The sequence below is a fragment of the Hippoglossus hippoglossus genome, chromosome 18 (assembly GCF_009819705.1).
Source record: "Hippoglossus hippoglossus isolate fHipHip1 chromosome 18, fHipHip1.pri, whole genome shotgun sequence".
Classification (NCBI taxonomy): Eukaryota; Metazoa; Chordata; class Actinopteri; order Pleuronectiformes; family Pleuronectidae; genus Hippoglossus; species Hippoglossus hippoglossus.
The window spans coordinates 7,550,719-7,575,226 of NC_047168.1; the positions used below are offsets into that span (position 1 = coordinate 7,550,719).

A 24,508-nucleotide genomic window follows, 5' to 3' on the forward strand; every position below is an offset into this window, starting at 1 on the left:
GGTAACGCTGCCTCCACCACATGTGCGCTGCCTTGTGTTTCCCCAGGCTTTGACTTTATTGTGCATGAGGGCATTTTCCTGCGCGCGAGACTACTGTGCAAGGTTCGGTGCAACAAGTTTGCAGGAGCCCCAGCGCGCCGCCGTGCACACAGGTTCACTTTGCTTTGGCTGGAGCAGAGAGGAGAGGGGCTCCGCTCGTCTGTCTGTCGCTGTCACCACTAAGTCCCTGTACGTGAGCGCAGCGTCGCAGCCAAGCGCGCGCGCACACACACACACTTACACTTACACACGCACACGCACAGGAGAGTGTGCCACAAAATTCGTGACTCCGCGCCAGATGCAGTTTGCTCCCCACAGCGTGTGTTGCTGAATGGAGATCGCGAAGGCAAGAGGAGCATCAAAGTGCGTGGAGAAAATGGAGAAAGTGGCGCCTGAGAAGCGAGGGCATCGCCGCACAACACTGCTGAACATAATCTCGTCTTTATGTTCAGTGGCGTCCGTCGCCTTCTGCGTCCTTCTGAGCATTAACGCAGCGGACATTCAGAACCGGGTTGTGGATTTGGAGAGTGTGAATGGCGGGCAGACCTTGATCCGCGCCCCCGGTTCCTCCATGGATGACTTGAGCTCACTGGTTCAACAGAGAGTTGATGAGCTGCTCTCGCAGGTAAGTCTGGCTCTTGCACTTGCTCTCCATGAGTTAACTGTCTTCAGCTGCTTAATTGGCCGCGGCGCACTGACCCTATTCAGGCAACACTTCCTCCAAACGCTTGAAATTTACGCAAATAATCTTGTGCACGTGAATTAAATCTGCTTTCTTTTAATATTCCAGCGCTCCTATGAAAATTTTGTCAAGATTCGGACTGCCAGACAAACCTCACCTGAATGCAACTGCCCTCCAGGTAAAGGAAACTACTTTCCCCAGTGCATTTTCTCTCTGTCGCTCTCTGTGTGTGTGTGTGTGTGTGTGTGTGTGTGAGAGATTTGAGAGTGGATTTGAAGCCTGTTTAAATTGATGTAAGAATGAACAGCTCCTTAATTTCTTCCATTCAAACCGATGACACCCACCAGTCTGGATATGTGTTGATAGTCTGGTGGAGCTGTGACTGTGAGGGATGCGGACAGCTGAATGGTCATTACGCATAACAGAGAGAAAGCTATTTAACTGTGGTCTATACATAGAGGTGCTGAGAGGTTTGACTTTTGATCTTGCCCGTCCACTAAAGCCACATGAAATTCTCTTTTCTCCCCAGTAGATGGAAACATTTATTCCTCCAGTGTGGGTCAGCACCCTGATCATGTTGGGACAAGGTTGGATTATTCAGAGCATCAGTGAGGGAGATGTTGTTAAAGAGGATGCTGCAGAATTTGAACAGTGATATCAAATAGTTTCCTATAAAAGTCATGGTTTTCACTGTTGTGCATCATCGTTATTGGGGTGAAATCACAAAAATGGGGAATTGACAAGGGATTGACAGCTCCAGGTTGATGGCAGTGAAGATTAAAATGGAAAGAATTCCACCTCTCTGGCATCTTAAACAAATAATTCATACAGAGTTTTCTGTTTTCTGCAATTTGAGTCCATTAAGACTCCTTTCCTCTTGTTGTAGATTTATCAGGGCTGTTCCTCATAAAATTCAGAGGAATAGAATTTTGTCACTGTTGAGTGAAAACCAGGTATTTCCTTTTTTCCCCCAGATAAAATTAAGGATTAAGTGCACTTTTAATGAGTTGAGGAAATTCTCCCGCTATATCGGATAGATAAATTATTTAAAAACCCATTGGATTGTGAGAACTTTTTATTGTTACTAAGCTGTACACATGGCTGGTTTTCTTGGCTCGCAAAGTTTACAAAATGAGTGTTTCCATGTGGATTTCTTCAAGATGCCACCAGACACCATTATTTCATTCATTCGCTCTTAGCCTTTTATACATTTTTAGGTTGAAAAATCAGTGATCACTGACAATTGGTTTCCACAAATGGCAAAGGTCTGTCAAACATGATCCTTTTTAAAATGAGATAAAACTAGCATGTCACCCAGTAGATCGCCTAACTCCGCAAAGGCACAACAGTCCCCTTAAAATTCAACCAAGTTGCACCAAATGGATATCAGTTCCCTAAATGTGTCTGATTTTTACATTTTTACATCTAAATCCATGACTTGGATAACTGTGAAAATGACAAAAAACGCTGAAGTCTATACTCTCATTGCTTAGTGTGTCCATTAGCAATATCTACATCCATGTGCTCAATTAGCCACACGTGAAGCTCATGCTCGTTTTTGCTGTCGGAACTGCAAGGTTATTTCCTACATGCTGCAAGAAACTGCTGTGTTTTCACAACTTTTAAAAGCTTGATGAGGAGGTATGTTTCTGTTCAGCTTTGGTCACCTTTAGTTGGGAATGTGAACATATTGTCGGTAACATAGATACATAGTGAGAGAGAGACAAATAGGAGCATTGTGGGTGGATCTTCTTAGATGGACAACCCAAGTGTCGGCAAGCATCTGCACTGCAGGGCCAAAGTGTCCTTGAGCAAGACGCTGAATCCCAACTGAAGCCAGAGAGTCAAACCATAAATAAAGCCATTTAAAAAATCCCTCTTGTGGAAACATGCAGCAACACATTCAAACGAGTATCATGTCTCATGAAAGAAGAACCAAGAGCAGGGAAAGTGATAATCGTAAATAAATGGCACTAATTCTTCACTTTTCACAAGTGGTTTATCTTTGGCGAATGACTGTGAAAACGCCTGAATTAATGAGCCCCAAGTATTTACAAGTATTAACCGTAATGAGATGCTCTCAATCCCTATCATGTGTCATGCGCTATTTTTTTCTTCTTCTTTCTCTCCCACCACATTTCTGTAGAGGGCAGAAATAAAACAATGAAAACATTTCACATGAAATGAAGCACGACAACGCTAAAACCAAGGCGGTACTGATCTTGATCTTGGAAAACTGGTGGATGCCAGTTGCCAGTTTGCCCCATACTTTGTAAATGCTCTGCTCTGGGCTTTTTTCAGGCCAAATATCTTTATGAATGCTGAATGGGTTCACTCAATATTTATCCTCTCTTCTGTCGAGGAAGACTGCATGTGGCTCAGATGTGGTTTTTCTTTTTTCTTTGAGGGGAGGACAGTAATGTGCTTTTCGCAGTCTTCACTTTATTGCTGTCAAAGAAGATGGAGTGGTTGCATAGACAAAGCAATGGTCCATAGCTTGGGGATATTTTATAGGTTGTCTCTGAATCGGAGGAAGTTTTTCTTGTGCCATCTTTATCTGAGAACGTCTGTCGCTAACTTAGATTTAATGCTCATGTATAAATTAGTGAAAGAGGGGGAGGTTTTTGCTGATGTCTGTAGCCCCGTCATTTTAGGACTCGGTTATTAGCTTCTGCGTGACTGAAATCATTTCGACACTTAGACGGGTTCTCAACCTGAAATGTCTTTTCAGCCACGCAAGTGATGTAGCTGTAGGGACGCGAATGTCAATAGTTTATCACTTTGGTCCAGGCTGAAATAATGACTTCTCATCTCGGGCCGTCAGCTGGTAGAAATTTTTTATTTATGACTAAATGCATATAAAGACATTCCCACCAGCCTCTGCTGTACTTTGTGTTTATTGTAATGTGAGCATGTTAACTATGCTTGTGTTAACCTCAAAGTGCTGTTGTGCTTAATGTTAGTTCACCCTCACAGAGCTGTGTGTGTGTGTTTTTCCTTCTGAAATTATAACAGGGACCCCATGTTCAGATTAAACCCATGTCAGAATTTATGGGCCGCACATTGGGTTTGAAAAACAGTTTTCACACCATACAGTTGGTGTAAAATGTCTCTGGTGTAGGGGCAAAGAAAATAAATCTCAAACCAACCCGGTGTGAAAATGTCTATCGTCACACCCGCTCTTTGTGCCGCTCTGCGAAGCGAGTCCCCTTCTAATAATTGTCAGTGTTGGCAGGCTGCTTTTCTTTTTCCATTTTTTTTTTGTTTGTTTACCTTCTCCTCCCCTGGGATCTGAATTCCATGCAGGGCCTGTTGTTTAATGGGACTGTAATAAAATGTGCATTCTGCAAGCTCTGGTGCTTTGTGCTTTCCCTGTTTACTCACCCATACACCTCAAACCCCCTCCTCCCCCATACATCCCCCCTTTTCCCACTCTGCAGCATTTCTTGAAGTTTACGCTTCAAAAGGCCTGGCTGCTGAACAGCAGCTGAAGGTGCACTGCAGGAGAAACGACAACGTACAACTTGTTAATGTGCTGGACTTTTTTTTTAACCAGGCAATAGTGGTTGTGAAGGGCGAGGGGAAGCAGGATGGTATGGACCAGGTTTCAAAATAAAATCGATAGTATATCCACATTCGATTCACTTCACAAGAGGGGAAACCACACACGCCGCAACTCTATCAACCCAATCACCTCTTTTCAACTCCTTTAGCCAACCCGCGCCCCTCCCCGCCCTTTCCCCCGCCTAACACTGTGTAATCCCAGCAGCCTGATACAGTTACAGTTGTGCCAATCCCCTCAAATATCAACTTGGTGGGCAACGGGTAATTAATCACCGACAGCTTTTTAAATTAAGCCCTCTGTGTGGTTTGGTGCTGGGAGGTGCCCTAATGGTCGTGTAATTACTGAGTGCGATGTAAAGCTAAACAGGCTTCCAGGTAGCCGCTGCTCCCAGCTGCTTCTGGTTAGGGGGGGAAGCTGTCGCTGTGAGCAAACGAGGCCGGAGGCTAACGGTGGAGCCTCGTTGGTGAATGGGCAATCATGATTTTGATTGCCTCTTAATTGCTTTAAGGGGAATCTACATGCAAACCGTGGGCATAATGTACTCCACTCAGTCAATAACATCTTGCAGGCATAACAAGCTTAATTCATTCAGCTCAGGTTTTACGTCAGTCCCAATAAATTAACATGACGTGGTTTATTGTGACGAAAAGTCAGAAGTGAGGCATTTCCTCTAATTTCCAATTCTCAAACACAGTTTATTTTAAACGGCAGGATGCTGGAAATAGCACTGATGGTCTCTCTGTACCTTTGACTCAGCATTTTTCTTTCTTTTCTATCGGAGATGATAAGGCATGCGAGCTGAAAGCACTGGAAGTGAGTGGAGGGTTTGAAAGGGTGGCACACTTTTCTCCTTTTTTACAATACACTAACCCGAGGGAACGCTCTGAATTGAGAGGAGATGACATGGTTTTTATACGAGCAATGTCACAACAGTGCTCCGCAGGAGATTGAAGGTACCTTAGGCTGGGAGAGCATTTCAAAGGAGGGGAGCTGAATTGAAATGCTCGCGCCTCATGGTCCGTCTCGTGTGTCCTTGACCGTTTCCTGACGCCCATCCTCAATCGTAATTTTTTTGTGTGGGATAAAGTAGGAAGCTTGGCTGGGATTTCCATCACCACAGTGCAACCCACATTTGAATGAAAAGATTGTCTCCAGTTTAGCATTTGCCCCAGAAATGGGCCGCGTTTGTGAGAAAATTAATGTTTTCCCTTTAGGATTCATTGCAGATTTTTACATCTTCAAAGCCCAAAGTTGGACAGTGACAAAACTGTTCAATGTGGCTCACAATTCTTCCAGTGTGTTTTTTTCTTTTCTTTTTGGGGCCATCAGCCTAGGGCTTCAATAAGCTCCTAGAGAATGTCACCCAAGTTGTTTTGAGGACAGTTGAATGCTGAATGTGCTGCATTTAAACTTTTCCTGGTCCCTTAACTCAAGCATGAGGCTCGAAGGAAGGTCTGAGCCAGTTATATTTGCAGTGTATTCAGTGTGGTGTTTGCTCATGTAGATGCTCTCTCTTTATCATGCATGGAAGCAAATTTGTTGTTTAAATATTGAACAAAAGAATTGGGGAGCATCGCATTGGCAGGGCTGGCGACGATCAACGGGCCCTTTTCTGGTGTTGATCCGACATGACCCCATCCTCCATCGCCCTGCATCATCCAGTAGAGGAGGGAAATCAGTGTCGTTCCCCCAAATTCATGCCGCTCCTCCATGGCCACAGCAGCTTGACTCCTCTGCCTCTCTGTCAGAGCTGGGTGGCAACTCCTCCACAAAAGGCCGCTCTCACACTGTCGCATCTGCACGGTGCCCTCTGACACCCCACTGAACTTTTCAGTCATCCTCCCTCTGAAGTCTACTGAAGTCTCCTTTGTGATGGCTCGAGTTCACCTCCCATCACGCGCCCACATGTCTCCCTCGTCCCTGAGCCACAAGTATTCAAAGAACGTTTAATGGCCAAGGAGGAACCTCCAGTGTGGCCCTTCTGGAACAGCTGGTCTACTGTTCAATATGGTGATTTCTCTGCGACCCTTTAAGGCTTATTTATGCTCAACGTTAGATACGGAAACGGACAAAGCCCTCTGTCCGTACTCTGCGTTCATTTCGTCCATATTTGTGCGCACCTTCTGAAAGTTTATGGATACATAGGAAACGGAGTAGTATCACAGGTAATCATGGGGGGGCAGTGTAGCCAATTGTTTGAGCGAGACACATAGACATTTCATCAATGGCGACATCATCTATATGATTTTACTTTGCCCTGGCAATAGGACAAACAGATGCTTTTGCCTCGTTATCACAACCTCCTCCACGATGCCATTTTTATTTTTGTGAGAGGCTCTTGACTCTGCGCTGCCCCCTAGTGGATGTACTCCTTAACAACCATGCCAATGCAAAGGATGATGGACGTTTGTGGGCAGTGATGATTACATCGTTTGACGTATCTCTTCATACGTAATGGAAGTATGAATGAGCCTTAAGGCCGCAATGATGTTTGAGGAGTTTTCTGTTTACTCGAACTCTAATGATCTAATCTCATTTTAACACTATTTTTTTTACCAGCTTGTCTCATTTATGGTTTCCTGGCGAAACATCTGATATATAGTCCATATTTCCTCTTTATGAATCATTATTGGCGTGATGCATAAATCCATACTCTGTAAAACGCAATTAAGCACCCGACGCCTGTTTCCTTGCAGCAACCCTTATATCATGTGCTTTGACTGAAATTGAAGGAATGATTTTCCAGCGTCTGTCATCGGTTTCGAATCACAAGTAATGCACGGCGATGCCAGTGTTCGCCCGTGTCATGGAAATTCTAGGGCTCCAGAAAAGAAAAACGAGGAACCCCCGAGGCACTCCCTACACACTCCGCCGCTGCCCCCCACCCCTTCCCACCGCCTGTGGCTTTATGCCCCAGGCTTCTCAGCCCTCGCAGGCAGGGACGGATGGGGGGGTGAGGGCCACAGATGCTGCTGGTCTGCACTCCATCAGTCTAATAAGAACAGGCACTACAAATAAAACAGGCTGGTGTGCAGGAAAAAAGAAGCAGTGGGACGTGGCTCAGCAGGAAGCTATAATTTCACCAACGTGTGCCTGACATGCAAACTATGGTTAATATGGTTTTGCCACCATTCATGGGTAAAAAGATACATTTTAGAAAAACGATGCATGACTGGCATTTGCAGAGTCTGTTTATTTTCTTGAGGCCACAGACTTGGAGCAGCATTTGCTCGAGAGCTTTTCCTGATATCTTCAGCTCCTGAGTCCAAAAACAACGCACCTTGACACAGTCATTTGTCAGTTCGGTGCTAAACCTGTAAGGGACTGTACAGAAATGACTGGTGTGTGGAGGTGGGGTGAACTTTATGTTTCAAAAAATACCAGACAACCATCTACAACAATGGCGTTTTAACAATGTGCGTCATCAGAGGTAAAAAAAATTGGCACTTAACCTCTTCACAGCAAACATCCCTCCTTCACACTGTTTTTGAACTTTGAGCTATTATTTACATGAAGTGACATTGTCTATGTCCTGGAAGTCAACTCAAACTCGGTACCAGCTCTGGCTTCTGTTGATTCATAGACTTTGTTGGAGATAATTAATTAATTAATTAATTAATTGGACTAATACAGGAATGTTGGTGTCCATGTAAACATAGTCATTGTCTTTTGCTGAATTGGACATTATATACAAATGTCAATCCCAACCTCCTGTTGCGTCCCCTTCACAACATTCACTTTTGCAAAAATGTTCATTAGAGCGAACATTTTCTGCGAGTCCTCTTTTCAATTTCCAAAACCTCCACTTCTCGACAAAAACAAGCGAGCAATCCAAAGACAGCGGGGATTCTAGCGATTTTACTCAAAGTGGAAAAAGTGATGGAGGCAAGCAGAGTTTGCCCAGCAGCTGGCCAGATGATGTATGCTCCCAGACTCCCCGGGGGCGCCACCAAGAGGTTAGACTCAAAGCAAACCAAAACGGTCTCTAAACAGTTGGATCAGACTGTTTCCTGTCCTCTGAGCCACACATCACTGAGAAGTCCAGTATTTTTTTTTTTTCAGTTAAGGGCTTGCTCTTATTTTTCCCCTCCAGTCCTGTTCTATGTTCAGTGTGAGACGTCTTGCTTGAGATCCCCCCCCCCCCCCCCCCCCCCCCCCTCCTCCACACACGCTCCTCTCCACCACTCACCAGGGGACTTTCACTTCGCTCGCTGGCTCTTCTTTCTCGAAGCCGTATGTGCTAAATGTGACATGAAATTTGAGTCGTGCCTGAAGATCTGAGAGGCTAATAAACCGAGCAAACATTTGAGCCCGTGTGCACTCACAAACATGCTGTCGCACACTCACGGACACAACTGGATCAGGAAATGCACGCGCTCGCAGACGATCCCACTGGCGCATGTGTGGAGACGCCGCAACAACATGCAGCTGTGCATGCGTGACGCCCTGTGGTACCTCACTGTAGCTTTTGTAACTCAGTCCACCAGCGGCAAAGATTTTTGAAGTTACTGTGGTTGCGTTAATTTTATTTTCTAAAGTAAAAGAGGGAGAAAGCATAAAATAAATGGATGGAAGCCGCTCATTCTTAATTTCCTCAACAAGCCATGATGTTAAAAATGTTGAGGAACTCTGCTTTCTAATTAAACCATAGGCACCACTATTATTCCTTTTTATTTTTATGTATAGGATTCCCCCTGTCACTTGTGGTTATCCTGAATATGCAATGAAATAATTGGGCTCAAACACAAACAGTACAGTCAGGAAGGTGCCAAATTTAACAAACGTCTGATGACCCCACTGTACATGCGACCACTGCGTCGGTGTCAGGAATGATGGATTGATACGCAGATGGTTCCGCTCATGGTCTGGACATACAGCACAGTCAGTGTTGCTTTTCAGGGGCCCCTCCCCTTGTATCTGATGAAGAGGAGGGTAGAAACAGCTGTGTAAGCCACAGTTAAGGCCTGGAAACCGAGTGGTGAGACAGACAAGCCTATGCACTTTAATTTAACTGGCTGGTTATATGATATGGACCAAGCAGGCGAGACGGCTGGTTAGATTGTAATTTCTGACAGCTTGATAAACAGCGCTGATGCAGCCTGAAAATAGGTTTGTCTGATGTCTTGTCTTAGTTTGGGACACTGTGGTGTAATGATTTGAACTGTGCTCGTCTGCGGAGATCACTGATGCCCTTTATAGTGGAGCGGTTTTCAATTGTTCTTAATTCTGCGAGTAGAAATTAGATTGTGGTGATGTAAGATTAGATGTGCGGTGGTAAGGTCAAAGGGAAAGCACGGGAAACAAATTAATGAAATAATTGTCTGGGGGCTAAAACTATTCCCTTGATATCAGGGTTTAGGATCAGTAACCGTACACAGCCGGTCTGTCAAGCTTTGGATTTCTTTGACATTTTGTATTTCAAGACATAGATAACGTTTGCAAGGGATAAATGAATCAGTGTGTTTGTCAGTGTGTCTCTGGCGAGGCAGTTTACCACCTGCATTAGAGAGGCATTGCGTCCAAAGCAAAGGAAATGATTTTTAGTCTCAACTAAAAACAAAATTTCTTCTGGAATTACAGATTATTTATCAGAAAAAACTAATTTGGGGGATGAGCCCACATCCTCAAGTTCTCATGTGAAAATAACAAGTACAATCTGAAAACAATAAAGCATGTCATCTCAAGCCTTTTGAGCCTTGTCCCTGGTTTCTGGCTCCTCTCAAAGCCAAAATAAAATAACATTTTGATCTTGGTTAAACACTTGCACACGGATGGCTTAATAGATTGTTCTGTGGGATCATCTGGGGTTTTATCTCATGCCCCTTTTCCACAAAGGCAGTTCAAGAGCTTGTTTGGAGCCAGTGCCTCATATCGAACCACAGACAAACTAGTTGAACTTAGGCACCAAAACTTTGCTGATCTGGAAAAAGGAAGTGTTTACATGAGGGGCTGGGGGCAGGAGTATCGTGACCAATAAAACCAACCAAACATTGTGACCACCAAAAAAACCCCCCCAGCTTGTGTCATCATGCAATTCCTGCAAAAATTGAATATTTTTAACCTTGATGTCAATGTGAAGCATACAGTACAGTACAATAAGACAATCCTACCACTGTCCAGTTGTGCGTCCCTGGTCACCACATGGACGCAGACCTTTTTACAGCTAGAAACACATTTTAACAAAATATAAGAATGACTAAGAATGAAACTGCTGATACTGATTTAAAGTTGGGGTTGGATTTGTTTTCCCTCTTCCTGTGCATGGTGTTGAAGAAAGAATATCTCGGCTGATAATACCATTCATCTGGATTCATGCTGTTCACTCCGAGGCTGATGACTTGTTTGTGTGTGTGTGCACGCAGTCGTGTTTGTTAGGTTTTAATGAATCGGGCCCACTGAGTGGAAATGTTATGAGATTGTAAATCAGAATATCTCATGCATATTTTATACATTCTGCTTGCAAACCTAAAAGTATAATGCTCATTTATGCCGAATGCAGCATCCAAATGATGCACAGACACAAACAAGTCAGTGAAGTTCCCTTTAATGTGTTCTACATTCTCGTGCTTAACATGGCTGCATTAATTCCTATATTTGTAGGAAATGACCTCAATTGCTTGCTGTGCTTGTACACAGATTAGTTATTTTTCGGTTGGGTTTGTCAGTGCTGTGGAGTTTTTCTGCTCCAGTGTCGTCAGAAACATTGAGGAAAAGTTGCAATATGAAATGATAGTGTGTTGTTGTGTAACAGTATTTTTTTTTCTGGTTATAGCTCATTAGGGACTGACCTTGATGGCTGTAAACTGCAGATATTGCACAAAAAGTCCCAAACAGTGATATGTTTTATCTTGTTTGCACATGACAAAAATATCTTAAGTTACTAAATATTCATATGCATCCCTCACGACTTCACATGCACACACTATGATGGAGAGATCAAGTTTTATTTTCACCTTGGAATGTCATATAATGAAATTATTTCTGCTCTTAAAAGATTTAAAAGCAACTTACCTCAATGCGTTTCAAAGCATAAGCCAATTAAACATTTACTATGCAGATATTAACTTGTTCCCACGAGATATTTATCGCATGCGAACAAGTTATTATCTTGTGCGCACAAGATAACAAAACATCACCTTTATGGGCTCCATAGTTTCCCTGACATCATCGAACCTTTTTGACTCTCCACCAGTCAACACGGCGTCCTTCGAGGCCCAGTTAGGATCAAGGTTAATGAGCCACCTCCCACGAGCCGTGCTGCTATATCTCAAACATTTTCTCATCTTGTGAGATTCCAGTTACTGCAATGCAAAGTTATCAGCGAGAAGGACAGTGTGTTTATGCTGGCTTGAGCTCTAAGTGCCGCTCATTTCACGCAGAATGTGGCACTTGCCACCTGCTGTGGCAGCTGCAGGGTGCTTCAGGTAGAGCATGAGCCGGATAAATTCAACACATGCTGGAAATTCTATGCATGTACCCGACTAGAGGTGTTGAAATATGCAGTGCAGTGTATTATATGTTGAAGTTCTGTTGTAGGTCGACTTGGATTTAAAACGTTGAGTTGTTGTGTGATCTGTTTGTAGCTGGATTTAATGCTCATAAATAGATATGGTGGAAGTTTAGATTATGCAGCGCTGAACTCCGGAGAATCTCCTGACATTCTCCAGAGGGGACTGTATGTGAGAAGGCAAATGTCAGAGAGAGAGCCTCCGGACGTGCTCGGGAGTTTCTCCAGCCAGCCCCCTCGTAAACAGTCAGCAGAATGTCTGAATGAGCCCCAAAACAGCAGGAGATCCTCCGCAGGATTCACCACCAGCGAGTGTAGTGCCACACATGTATAAGACACAGACAAAGATGTCAAGGGAGCTTTTGGTGATTAGGGCCGACACTGGTGTCTACGCAGCAGAATTGTAACTTTAAGTCCTTTTGTCTGCTTGCTGCACCACCCCTCACCTGAATGCTGTTGTTGTGAATGTGTACAGTAATGAATGGCTTCTGTGTTTAAAGCTCAACCAGAGTTTGGTCAAACCGCCTGAAAACTCGCAGGACGATAGTGGTGATGGCTGATGGGAAAACTGTCTGCCCTGAGTCACTGTGACTTAATGTAGAGGAGTCTGGTCAAGGTTATCTTTATTGTGAGTAAATGACAAGTGAACCCTCTTTCTTTCGCAGATATATGGCGTGTCAGCATGACTGATCTGAAGTGCTTGGAGTAGAGATTATCGCTTTTCTCTGTTCTAAACAGGAAAAGATGAGCAGGGATCCATCACAGCGCCCTTGACCTTCAAAACAAATTACCTTTCCACGCGGAGCTCGTGCTCCCCGGCCTCTGCTGCCACTGTTGAACGTTTAAATAGCCACAGGAAAAGATTATGGAAATGTGACTTTACACGACGTTGATTTCATCTGATTAAATGTGACAAGACATGCCAGCAGTTTGAACTTGATATCGTGTTTTTAGTGCCCAGGGAAAGATGGTAGAGCAGATTAATTTGTCTCTCTCCTGCTGCCAAATCTGTAATATCAATTTTAAAGAATACAGAACATTTTCTAAACATACTGACGCCCAAATTAAGAGCTGGATCGGAGCTGCAGCACGTGTTTGCTGTCAGCTTTGGCATCCTTTTTCCTCACTTAGGAGGGAAAGTTGTGCACATGGGAAAGTTTGTAGTTACTCATGCACTCCTGGCTGTCCCACCTATACTTGGAGCCGCTTTTTGAGGTGGAGGTCCTTGGGCAGGAGGTGGCAAAGTGTCCGCGTCACCGCAAATGTCACGTCCCGGTAATACGCAGGCTGTCGGTTTTGTCTGAGCGAGAACGGGGAATAATACGACATAACTCAGTGCTTTAAACCGAAGAGTCCCACATGAGTGAGGGCACTGCTGCGTGTGAATGTCATACCCATAAATCTACACTGCCGGGCTCTAGATCCAGTTGCAGTTTCAGCAAATGCTGTGGAGTTGAAATGAGTTAATTCAATCTTAAAGTTAACATTGCCAGTCCCTGCTCAAGACGGAAAAGGGAATACTGCAGACTCTACTCAGTACAAATCTTCAGCCTGTCATCACAGAGAACTCATCACCGTTGAAAATCTCTGATACCGTGATGTGTGTGGTTGCAGCCTCACATCCCCCACGTTTGTGCAAAGCAAGACAAAATCAATGGGCCGGATATGAGGCTACCTGTGAGAGGTGCCGCCCGAGGCAGGGTGCGGTGCTGACAGAGGTCAGGGCTCTGCTGCCTTCGAACTAACATTTATCCAGCAGTGAGTTTTTACAATAAATGTGTCTGTGAAGAAAACAGTTTAACATGGGTATATTTCACCATTACATAAAGCATTCTGCATTAAGCTGAAGTGCACGTGAGGAGAACCTCCGATCGGTTGCAAGTGCAAAGGGCCATCGTCTGAGTGCTTTGCGCGAGACGAAAAAAGGGGTTTGCACCACATTTCGCCCTCTCTGTTTTTCTGACGTGCCGCGCCAGGTAGACCGCTCCCCCCTGGCCTCTTCTCGGATTAGCGTGTGCCAGCCAAAGTCAACACGGGAGGAAGTGGGGAAATGACTTCCCTCGTTCGCACCGCGGCTGCTAATGCTCCAGCGGATCTGGTGTCAGACAAGTCAGGTTTGAGAAGGTGTAATTTGTGTTCACATGTGAGGCATCATTTAAACCTGACAAATACAAATTAATTATTCTATATTTTTATTTTTGTCTGCGACTTTGGGCATATTGAAGTGTTTGGTTTCTTATTCTAAAGAAGAAATTTATATTATTTATCTAAGGAACAAAACCTCTGATGGAAGAAGTGAGTTAAAAAAAATTATGTATCACTTTGAAATTTTTCTGGTTTTGTCCTTTTAATTAAAGTGTATAAAGAGATTGCAACACATATAATGAGTTTTGGGTTTAGAAGCTGCTTACATCATACACATGAGCAAAACTGAGATCAATTTATGGGAAAGGGGAATATTTTTAAGGGGGAAACAAATTACATTTCATAACTTTACAAGAATAAAGTTGTAACATTACGAGAAAATCCAAATATTGTGAGAATTTAGCCATGATTTTAGGCTGGGTCCTTTTTAGAGGGGAATATCAGACTTGGAGGAAATTGCCTCTTTAGTGGGGGAAATATTTGGTAGTGGTCAACTCTTAGATTATCGATTTCTCATTGTGGTTTATTTCCATTTCTTTTTCTTGTTATATTATGACTTTTTTCTCATTTAATTACAACGTCAGTCATGTAATATTATGACGTTCTTCTCAATTACATATTTTTTCTCATAATATTACAACAAAAATATTATTGAAATCTTTTCTGTGTCTGTCGTGGGACAGCCATCACAAGGAGATAGCTGCAGGCAAAGCATGCTTAATTTTAACACTTTTGTAAAGACTAAAAGAAATGAGAAACAGCACCTTATTGCCATTTTATTACCTTCACACAGTCAGGCTAGCTGTCACCCCCCATTTTACAGTCTTTGTGCTAAGCTAAGTTAGCCTGCTGCTGGCTGTAGACACATTTTTACGGCAATGAAATGAGAGTAGTTTAAACTTTCCCATCTAACTCTTGGAAAAGTGTATTCCTTATAGGTTGTACATAAAATGTTGAATACGAACGTGTAAAAAAAATGGGCAACAGATGTGTTTAAAAAAAATAATCCATTACATATGTTGTCAACCTGTCAATTTCACTCGTAAATATCTGCGAGAATAAAGTTGGAGGGGAAAGTGTGATGCAGTGTATCTCTAGCATTGAGAGTTTTACATTTGGTGGCCAAAACGGAGGCGTAATAAGTCAGAAAATGAGGCGAGCTGCTCGTAAAAACGGGTTACGCAAAAGGCACCGAAACATCATCAAGGCGCTGCTTGCCACCTCTTGATGTCAAAATTGGGTCATGTGCGCGGCCCTTCCCAACCCACCCGTGTTTAATTGCCATGTGTTGAAGAATTTCCCATGTGCACACGAACCATTCAAGTCTGGTACGGCCTAATAATTGTTCGCTTAAATCGCCTCTTTGTGCTGCTGTCTGCACTTGGGCTGCCAGTTCTTTTTTTTTTTCTTCTTTTTTTCCTCCCTCCCCCTTTCTGCACGACCTCAAATGAGATCTCTCCGTGCTCGAATTGATGACGCCGATGGAGCCCGAGCGAAATATTCTCTAATGGGACGGGACTTATCTGCTCAAAAATCCCTCAATCGCCTCCCTCGGTTACCGTCCGCCACGACATGAAAGGCGTGTTTGACGATTTCAAACCAGGAGCAAAGCTGTCTTTTACAAGCGATCTTTGACTCAGAGGAGACATTCATCCTTTCCTCTGCAGGCCCCTGCTCTGTTCCGTCCAATCGCCTCTTTTCTCTGTTCAAAGGCTCTCTCCAGCCTCAGTGAGACCAGCAAGCTGTTAGGGGTCTCCGGCTATTGACTGGACTTATCTACGAGGCGAGACAAAAAAAATAATCAGCAACCGAAAAACACAGAAGCAGGCTGGTGGGCAAAAAAAACAACAAAAAAAACACTTTAAGCGGAGCAGCCTGTGTGTGCGCTGCTGATATGAATCCCCCATGAGAAGATTCAGGTCACTAAATCCCTCCTCAAACAGGCTACGGGGAAAAAAAAATGTTTCCCTTCAAAGTTAGAGGAGAAACAAACAGGGCTTTTTTTTTTTGCTCTCTGCAAAAAAGACAGTTTTCTGTGACGCTTCAGAATGATAAATTATATAAATGTCTTCGGAGGCCACATTAAATGGCTCATGAAAATAGCAGGCCCTGTGAGAGTCCACTGTGCCGACTCTGTGCACCGCGCTTTGATGATAGTGAATGCTACACTGTTTTATCTGCCGTGACAAAATGCCAAAGTCATGGAAAGGTTTCATCCTGAGTAATTTTCCCTCTGTCGGTGTTTTTTTCACCGCAGCGAAGCACGGCAGTTCACCGGCGTGACTTTCAGCGATTGCTTCGGACTCGCGATGAAGGAGTATTGTAGCCGGAGAGCTGGGAGTTTTACCTGCGCTCGCCACATTCGTTAGAGGCCTCTGAAACTCTAAGCGTGTCACAGAGATGAAGCGGGTCAGGTTCTGCCTCGTATTGATGTCTTAAAATATTGAATATGTCAGTTAGGTCTTGTAGCTTGTTCGGCTGTTGTGTGTAGGTGTGTGTGTGAGTGGGTGTGTGTGCGTGTGTGTTGAAATTCAAGCTCAGGTCAGACGGCTCCGAGTTCAGACCAAGAAAGCAGCCCCTGTCAGACTCCCCAAAACCCTCCGGGCTCGAGATGAAACAGAGAAGAGAGAGTGTGTGTGTGTGTGTGTCTATGAGCCCTGTACATCTCTGGTTTGCCCGCGCCCTGGACTGATATTTCCAACTTGTGCTGGTGTAAATAAGGCAGCCAAAGCCACAGCAGGTGTGGCGAGCAGGCCTCTGGGAGCAGGGGAGGTCTGTGCCCCTTCAACCATCAGTCTGCAGTAAAAGCGGCCTGGAGAAGTCAATATTTGCACTCGCTATCAAAGCCGAGACTGTTTTTGTATCAAAATCCAGGCTGCACAGAGGCGAGCTTGTCCGTGGATCCAGGAGATGTCGGGGATAACATGAAATCTTTGCACTGGTGTCCAACGCTTGTTATGTTTTGTGGTATAAGCGTAAACTGTCTATGGCTGTTGACGACGTAAATTGAGCATACACTGGATTTGAGTTTTGTGGCAGTAGCATGAATTAACCCAAGGTTGTGGAAGGCGTCACTCACAGTCACATATTCACAGATACTTAAACGAAACCCTGACCCCTCACGCATTTCACTTCTACGTAGCTTTTTAGCCTGTTTCAGCTCATTGTTTTGGTTTTAAATATGGAGCAACTTTTGTGAAGGGAAAATGACGCTTAACGTCCACCTTACCTTTTTGCAATATCTCAACAAAACTTTGCATAACATTAACTGATGCAGGGTTATGTAGAGCTTTAGCATAGCAGCTAATGCGGGCTAATGGTAAAGCCCCTGCATATCGGCCAGTAGTAGATCCAATGATCACACCGCTATAACCAATCCGGCTTTAGACTAGAGTTAAGCCCACCTACCTAATTAACATATGGGTTCAGAAATAAAGAAATACAGAATGAATCAATAAAGGTAAAAATACATAAATAAATATATGAATAAATGAATGCATGTAAAAATACATAAATATATAAATGTAGAAATACAGAAACAGCCTTTTTCCATCACAAACTGTTTATTTTTTCATTTATTTAAATATTTAATCATATTTCTACATTTATGTATGTACTTATACTTTTTATTTTTTTCCCTTTATATTAACGTGACCACGTCATTATTGACAGCTGAGCGTGACTCACGATTGGTCGGGTGCGTGTATTGGTGGGACCTCGCCACCGCGCCTCTGGCTCCAAAACGCTCATGATGGTGGCGTCCGTATTCCGGGATATTTGGGATTTTATTTCTGAATAGTGGGAGGAAGTGGAAACATGTCACCCATCTATAGATTCAGTGTACGGTTGGACCACACAAACTGTGTAAGCTATAGCACGAGTCTAATTTGAGACTGTCCATCAGTAGATTTATGTCTCGTCCAATCAATAGCCGTCCTCTTTTCGCTGCACATCCTTACCTGATTCCCATTAGAAAATTAACTCACAGAGAACATTTTAAGACATTCACAGGAGATCAAAGAGCAGTGGTCTCTGCGTCTAACCCTCCCTGCCTCTTGAAAGTGTGCGGAAAAACACTTGCATGGCTTTGCATTGATTTTCAGTGTTTACCGAGGGGTTTCCACCACAGCCACTCTCATGTGGTCGGCTGCTCCTGTCTGCTCACTGAAACCATCCGCTCACAGGACAAGGCGGTGTCCTAACTCGAACGCAGGACGTCGCAGTGGAGTTTTCACAACTTACAGTTTCTATAAATGTACAGAAGGAGGAATAGATTCATTGATTAATTGCCTCTGGAGCAGCAAAGAGAAACCAGGGAGAAAATATTTCAGGTAAAAAAATTCCACAACGTGCCGGAAAATGTAGCAGCATCCGGATTCCTACAAGAAAACAGTTTCTCGAAAGCAATTACTCTTACTATTGTGAGCAGACCACTTGAGTCACAGGCAGACAAGCTTTGGTTAACACCTAGTGAGAGCCTGCGAGGTCCAGTTTTAAATTTGGGAGAGTGCACCACATTGGTTTTCACATGCCCTCTTGCATGCGAAGCAAATCAGCCACACTTAGAGCTTTAACGGTTCCACATTAGCGGGGAGCTCGTGGTAAACAAGCCGAGCGGGGCGCTGCCTCGCCGACTCTCCTGTGCTGCAGTCTCTTTTTTAGTGTCCTTTTATAGCCTCCTTCCTTCCTCCTCACACTCCACAGTCTTCCGAGAGGCCGTGCAGGCGCACACAGGGGAGCAAGGAAGTCAGCATGCTTCATTAAGTGAATGCGGCACACCGCGGATGTCACTGCAAACAACAGAGGCTCTGTTCAGGAAAGAAATGACACTTAGAAATAATAGTGAGCCTGAAGCTACCTTTTTAAAGGATGGCTGGTGGTTACATGGCCTCCAGCTGTGGTTCGCAGATTTTTATACTACATTAGCAAACTGGTAGTGTTGAAAAAAGGCCCACTTCCTTTTCATGGCAGCTTTTCATTATCTTGAACATGCATTTCTCTACGCTGTGTTTGTAATGGCTGTAGTAGTACAACAGAACAGAACATGAAGGCCCTTTTAAGCCATTTCTTATTCAGATCTGCTATTTCAACTCTCTCAAATGTTTATATGGGGAAGTATTATTTTATAGTCATGTAATTCATTTAAGTATCCCATTCGAATTTTTGTTCGACTGGGTCAAGTATCACTAGATACTTAAACAAGAATACCATGATCAAGTCATTAAATAGTGGATTGACGTGGCACATGTCCAGTGTATCTATACGTGCTGCCAAGATGGGAGATCAACACCTTTTCTTTAAAATAAGGTGGTGGGGATGGATGTCCACTAAGCTGACTCTAGTCCAGGGCTCAGACGTGGAATGTAGTACAGCTGTAAAAAGTTGTCTTTAAAACTCCACACGCATATTAGATGCCACAATTATCTGAGCTTTATAAGTGGCTCTTTGAATTTGTGCTTGATGAGTGACAATATTCATGTTAAGACAGAAAACGGTTCTACCACAATTCCCATATCCTATGAATTATTCAAAGATAGACATTGACAGACATTGTCAAAATATATAGACGATTAAATTTGCTACAAAAGGCCAAAGAAAACGGTTTCTTACTGGCATGAAAACAGGCTGACGTGTGCAGTGGAGTTCACCCCTAAGATCCATGTTAACTAGCAAGTAGTCCACTTCTTCCTGCCCTTTGTTGGTGCATTTCTACACTTCTTTGCATGTTACTGCCACCAACTGTCAATGGGTGGAAGCGCGTGAAAGAGTTGCGTGCTTCCTCACATGTGCATATCTGCATCTTCAATACAAACATAAAATGGACACACTCATAACAGCATTGCTCTGTAGCACTACTAGTGGTCAAATCTAGACAGTGTATATATTTAAAGCAAGACAATATAAGAATCGCTCTCTGATCCACCAGGGCCCCCTCCTGCAGGTGGAGGGCATAAATTCACGTTTCTATCAGTGTCTTAAATACTCTCAGTTTGAGCCTCTCTGTGAACTGATATGTTTACAAGCTGACTGAAAAAGAAGAGGCAACCTCAAAAGAAGAAATTCTCTTTGTGTATCATCAAAATAACTTTGAAGCTGTTATTTTAAGGTACAAAAACTACATTGTGTTGCTTTGAGTGGTTGTACAAGAAAAAAGGCAAAAAATCTCTCACTCCAGCTTTAAAAATGTGAGGATTCTCTATTATATATTTTGTGGAGGGCAATTTCAGTGATGACATTTCATCATACGCTTGCATCTTACATTTACAGAGCATTTGCATAAAACATATTGAGCAGCAAAGAGAATATTTATTTTTCAAGATATTGTATATATGCCTAATGACGGCCCAGGGTCTGGTTTATGGATGAGACTTAGTGAATCCCCTCAGACAGGTGCATGTCTGCAGTACCTCCGGGGTGGCTGCATGTGCCGGAGGGGGGGATTAAAGAAGGGAAGAGTGTTGGAGCTCTGCCGCAGGGTCTGTCCTGCCTGCTGCTGTTTAGCCAAGACAGCACCAGCGAAACACAAAACAGATGACAGGGGGTGGAGGAGGGCTGAAAGTCTGGCTTGTGTGTTCCTTCTGTTATGTCTGTGTTTGCCCTCGAGGGGTGTCAATGGAATATGGCTACCATATTGTCTGTGATATTACCCATGTTGCAGCATGGTGTGGTTCCTCCAATTGTCCTGCTTTGCTGGTTATTGTATCATCTGTCAAGCCTTTCTGTGTCGAAACAGGCTCAACGCTCCCCTTTACTCAGATGCATTTAAATGTTAATTTGTGTATTGCTTTTTAATACTTCTAACAATATATGTGTTCCTGAGAATTTAATCCTCAGTCTATCCTGTATAGAAATTCTGGTCCATCTTCGACTTAAACCTTAAACCTCATCCCCTGTGCTCGCTCAGGAAATTTTGACAGTCCACTCGCCTTGCAGCTGTGCAGTGGTCCATTTCAATGTGGCTTCTGCCAAGCCTGACAGCCTCAATTAGGACTCCTGTGCCACCTCAGTTCCTGCAAAGGCTGAACTGGTCCTTGCCGTAATCTTCGAGGATCATGTTATTTTTTCTCTAAGGATTTTTCAAATTATTTTATGTCATGGTAACTTTTTGCAGCCGCAGACCCAGTTCCCTAAGCTCCATATCCTCTGAGGTTCTACTCCACTGGCTGCAGGATGCTGTTTGGGTGTTTGCTTTCACCAGCCTGAAATGGCATGGAGTGATTAATACCCAGGTTTGTTCCAGCGGCTTGTGTGTTTTGGCAGCCATTGATAAATTTGACTGCTCCGTGATCAGTATTTTTGGAAAGTCTGGCCTCTGAATATTTGTAATCTCCAGTTAACATACAGAGTACCTCTCCCAGTCCTGTGGATCATTAATCTTTGTGTTTCTTTGCATCGATCTGAAACATGACACACATTGGTAACTGTAGCCCTTACACTGATTAGTAATTTATAGGACTGTGCTGTATATATTGATGAATTTATGTATTCTAATCAATGACACTTTGAAGTTGACACTGCTGATTTGAAATTCAGACGTTCACGATGATGATCGCTCCAGGTTGCACTGACCTTAGGCCACTACCCGTGCCATCACATCAGCCACACAGTGATGACAAGATTTTGTCAAAGCATGGCCATGAATGCATGTGGGTGGGCAGGCGGACTATGCTTTCTGGAACAGATGAGGCTCTGAGGCAGACAGCTGAGCCGTGTTTTTCTCCCCCGAGCTTATCTATTAATCGCCACCTTTCCAAACCCTCAAGGTTCTTTGGAGATGCCACAGATACCGCACTCTCACGTCAGTGCTGGCAAACCAAAGAGGAAGTTGGGAGATGGCTGCTCATTTGTTTATGGCCTGGTGCCCTCGGAATGGACAAGACCTTTGACCTTAGAGAGCTCTCGTCAGAATTGCGAGGCAGGCAGCAGCAAAAACACATGAGACTGAAATAGTAACAAGGGGGCAACATGAGATTCCAGCCCATCTGTTGCGATGCTTAAGTCCGAGAGAGATGGTGCTGAAAGAAATCTTAACAATACTATTTGCGGTATCTTCATTGTGATGCACTATAAGGTAGATGTTTTTGTCTTTGGTTGACAGTCGCCACACGAATGGATCAAAGTTACAGGAGCCTGCTCCACAACGTTTTAGGGAATGAGATGCATGCCCCACAATCCAACCTTAGCATTTCACGGAGTGCTGGTGAGGTGGCAGTGTGAGTGGGGAGATCAGTGTCCAGCTGGCTTTAAATCCCCTGAACAACCCTGACCAACCCTGTGCACCAGGTAATTTCGATAAACACTGATGTCAAATTAGTACCTTTACGACTGCGTTGAATATACTGGCTCTCTCTACATACGTTTTGAGTTGTTCTGGCCAGTGCACACAATATATAGTTTCTCCAAATGGCCTTAAAACAGCAAACCAGTACGAAACGGCAGTGTTCCTGTCTCTGTAAAGAAGTGCCAAGAGACCCGAGTGTCATTGGTTATATAGAAGATGAAGTGTTCTTTAGTTTTTTGCCCAAAACCAAAATAGAGCATTGGCCTTCCTCGAGCATATTTTCTTTGTGTCTGTGGTACAAACCTTGGCCTTGAACACGTTTTGTAAATCTTGTGGAGCCAGTTCATGTGCTGTGCTCTGTAGCTGCAGGGACAAGGATTCTCTTCCCTCCCTACAGTCCAGTAGTTACCCCTCCATCCTCTCTCCTTCTCACTCTGAAGTTACCAGTGCTGCCGGGGCCAAAACAGACTCCTGTACCGGGGGGGATTGATGGGTGCCAACGGCTGCCCCTTCTTCTGGGAAACAGATCCTTGAATGAAGGCTTGTGGTGAAATGTTTACAATGTGGTAACTATTAGCAACCTACGGGGAGAAACAACCCTGCATGGTGTAATCAATAGTTCTTTTGTTCGTTGAACCCGCACACTCAAAAACCCCAGCGTTTTCAACTCCATAGCTATATGGCCCATGGTCATTGTTGCAGTGAGGAAGCTGCTTTGTGTAACCAATGTAGTGAAGTGTAATAGTAGAGGTTTAAGAACATGTAAACAGGCTTACTGATGCTTAGCACTGAGAACATGACAGTAATGGTTGGATGTACGAATCAGGCTCTTGTTACTAGCACCAAGCTAACCTGGAAAACTAACCGGAAAGACGGTTTCACAGCATCAAGCTCTGTGACTGTTACATTGATTGAAAGTTTGATGCCCAGAGGCCAACTCTGTGCAAATCCATCCTCTGCAACAGACACCGTCAGGGAATGTAAGCGATAATGGGAGAGATCAATGAGGGAAGCTCATGTGCAGGACTAGTAGTTAAGTATTGGTATTTCTGCAGCCGTCCCCGTGTGCAACAGCTGTGCATGTGTACAACATGCTCATTTCCGTGTGAGGACACATGCATGTCAGTCATGCGGTAAAGACCCCACAATATCCTGGATACGATCAAGCGATCTGGGTCAGTCAGCAACACCTGCCACTAGAATTCGAGGATCAACACTCACGCCACAGCAGCTGATTACCCCTTTTCACCCAAATCCCAAATGTATTGGGATGATTGATGAGTTGAGCATGTGCGGAGTAACTGTTTATCTAAGGCATCGTCTCTCACTTCCTTTTAAATTAGTCTCTCATGTACCTTTTGTTGTATTTTGCTTTAAAGCTCGCTCTAAACTGCACACAGTCCAGCAGGCATCCGTGGTAAAAAATTACCATGCACCTGTTCCCACTTTGGCACCCTCCTCAAGTCCACAACAACTTGGCTCAATGCTGAAAGCTTTTGGGGCTGAACTGAGATCAGTTTGCCAATGGATCCCCTGCAGTCTTCTGTACCCCCGACCAAATATCTCTCTGCAAAAGCCGACATTTTCATCTGTGCAGGGGAAAAAAATGACTTCAGGGACCAAGCTTGTGACTTATAGTTAAAATGTTCTAATCCAGTCTCTCAGCTTTAATTGAAATGCAGCTTTTCTGCTGTGAGGATTGTGAACGACCTCAAAGGTGTTACAGAAGCAATTTCACCGCAGCGAGGAGCGAGCACACGCAGCCGCTGTTAGGCTTCCAGGTGCCTTCAAATCAGGCAGATGGGTTATGTTTAATGAGGCAGTCATTGATTTATTCTTGGCAGGAAGGTTACTTGCCTAGTTAGAGAGGTGCTGCTTCTCAGAATATGATTTTATTAACTCGTTCACTTGCAAAAATACACTTGAGGCAAGGTCAGAAAAGACAGATTGGGATTCAACACTAGGTAAATAGATATATACAGTACATATATAAATATACACATGTTCCTTTTCAGGTAGACCTGTACAAACACCTTATACATTTATGATGACATTGATCTACATAATTAGACAAGTATTGCAGTGCTAACCTTTGTAAATGATGAAGTTTAAACCTCAGAAAGATGTCTGGAGAAGCTCTTATTAAGTTTTCAGAGAGGGGAGGGTATGTTGATGTCTGCCAACTAGGCGTGGACAGCTGTGAACATGAGAGCCACAACAGAAGCTGTGTACATTTCCTTTTTTAGCAAACCCACGTTTTGATACTACACTGTGTGTGTGTGTGTGTGT

The 24,508-nt window shown here is 43.8% G+C and overlaps 1 protein-coding gene across 6 annotated transcripts in view; it reads left to right on the plus strand.

The window, feature by feature from the left end:
• Positions 1-24,508, plus strand: part of LOC117752245 (collagen alpha-1(XXV) chain) — a 146,320-nt gene continuing 121,812 nt past the window's right edge. For 4 of the 6 annotated variants that reach the window (XM_034569474.1, XM_034569471.1, XM_034569472.1 and 1 more), the window contains exons 1-2: positions 1-664; positions 830-899. In XM_034569474.1, coding sequence (XP_034425365.1) covers positions 371-664; positions 830-899 — 364 coding nt within the window. In that variant the 5' untranslated portion in view covers positions 1-370. The remainder of the gene's footprint in view (positions 665-829; positions 900-24,508) is intronic. The other 2 variants (XM_034569475.1, XM_034569476.1) reach the window with 1 other exon arrangement.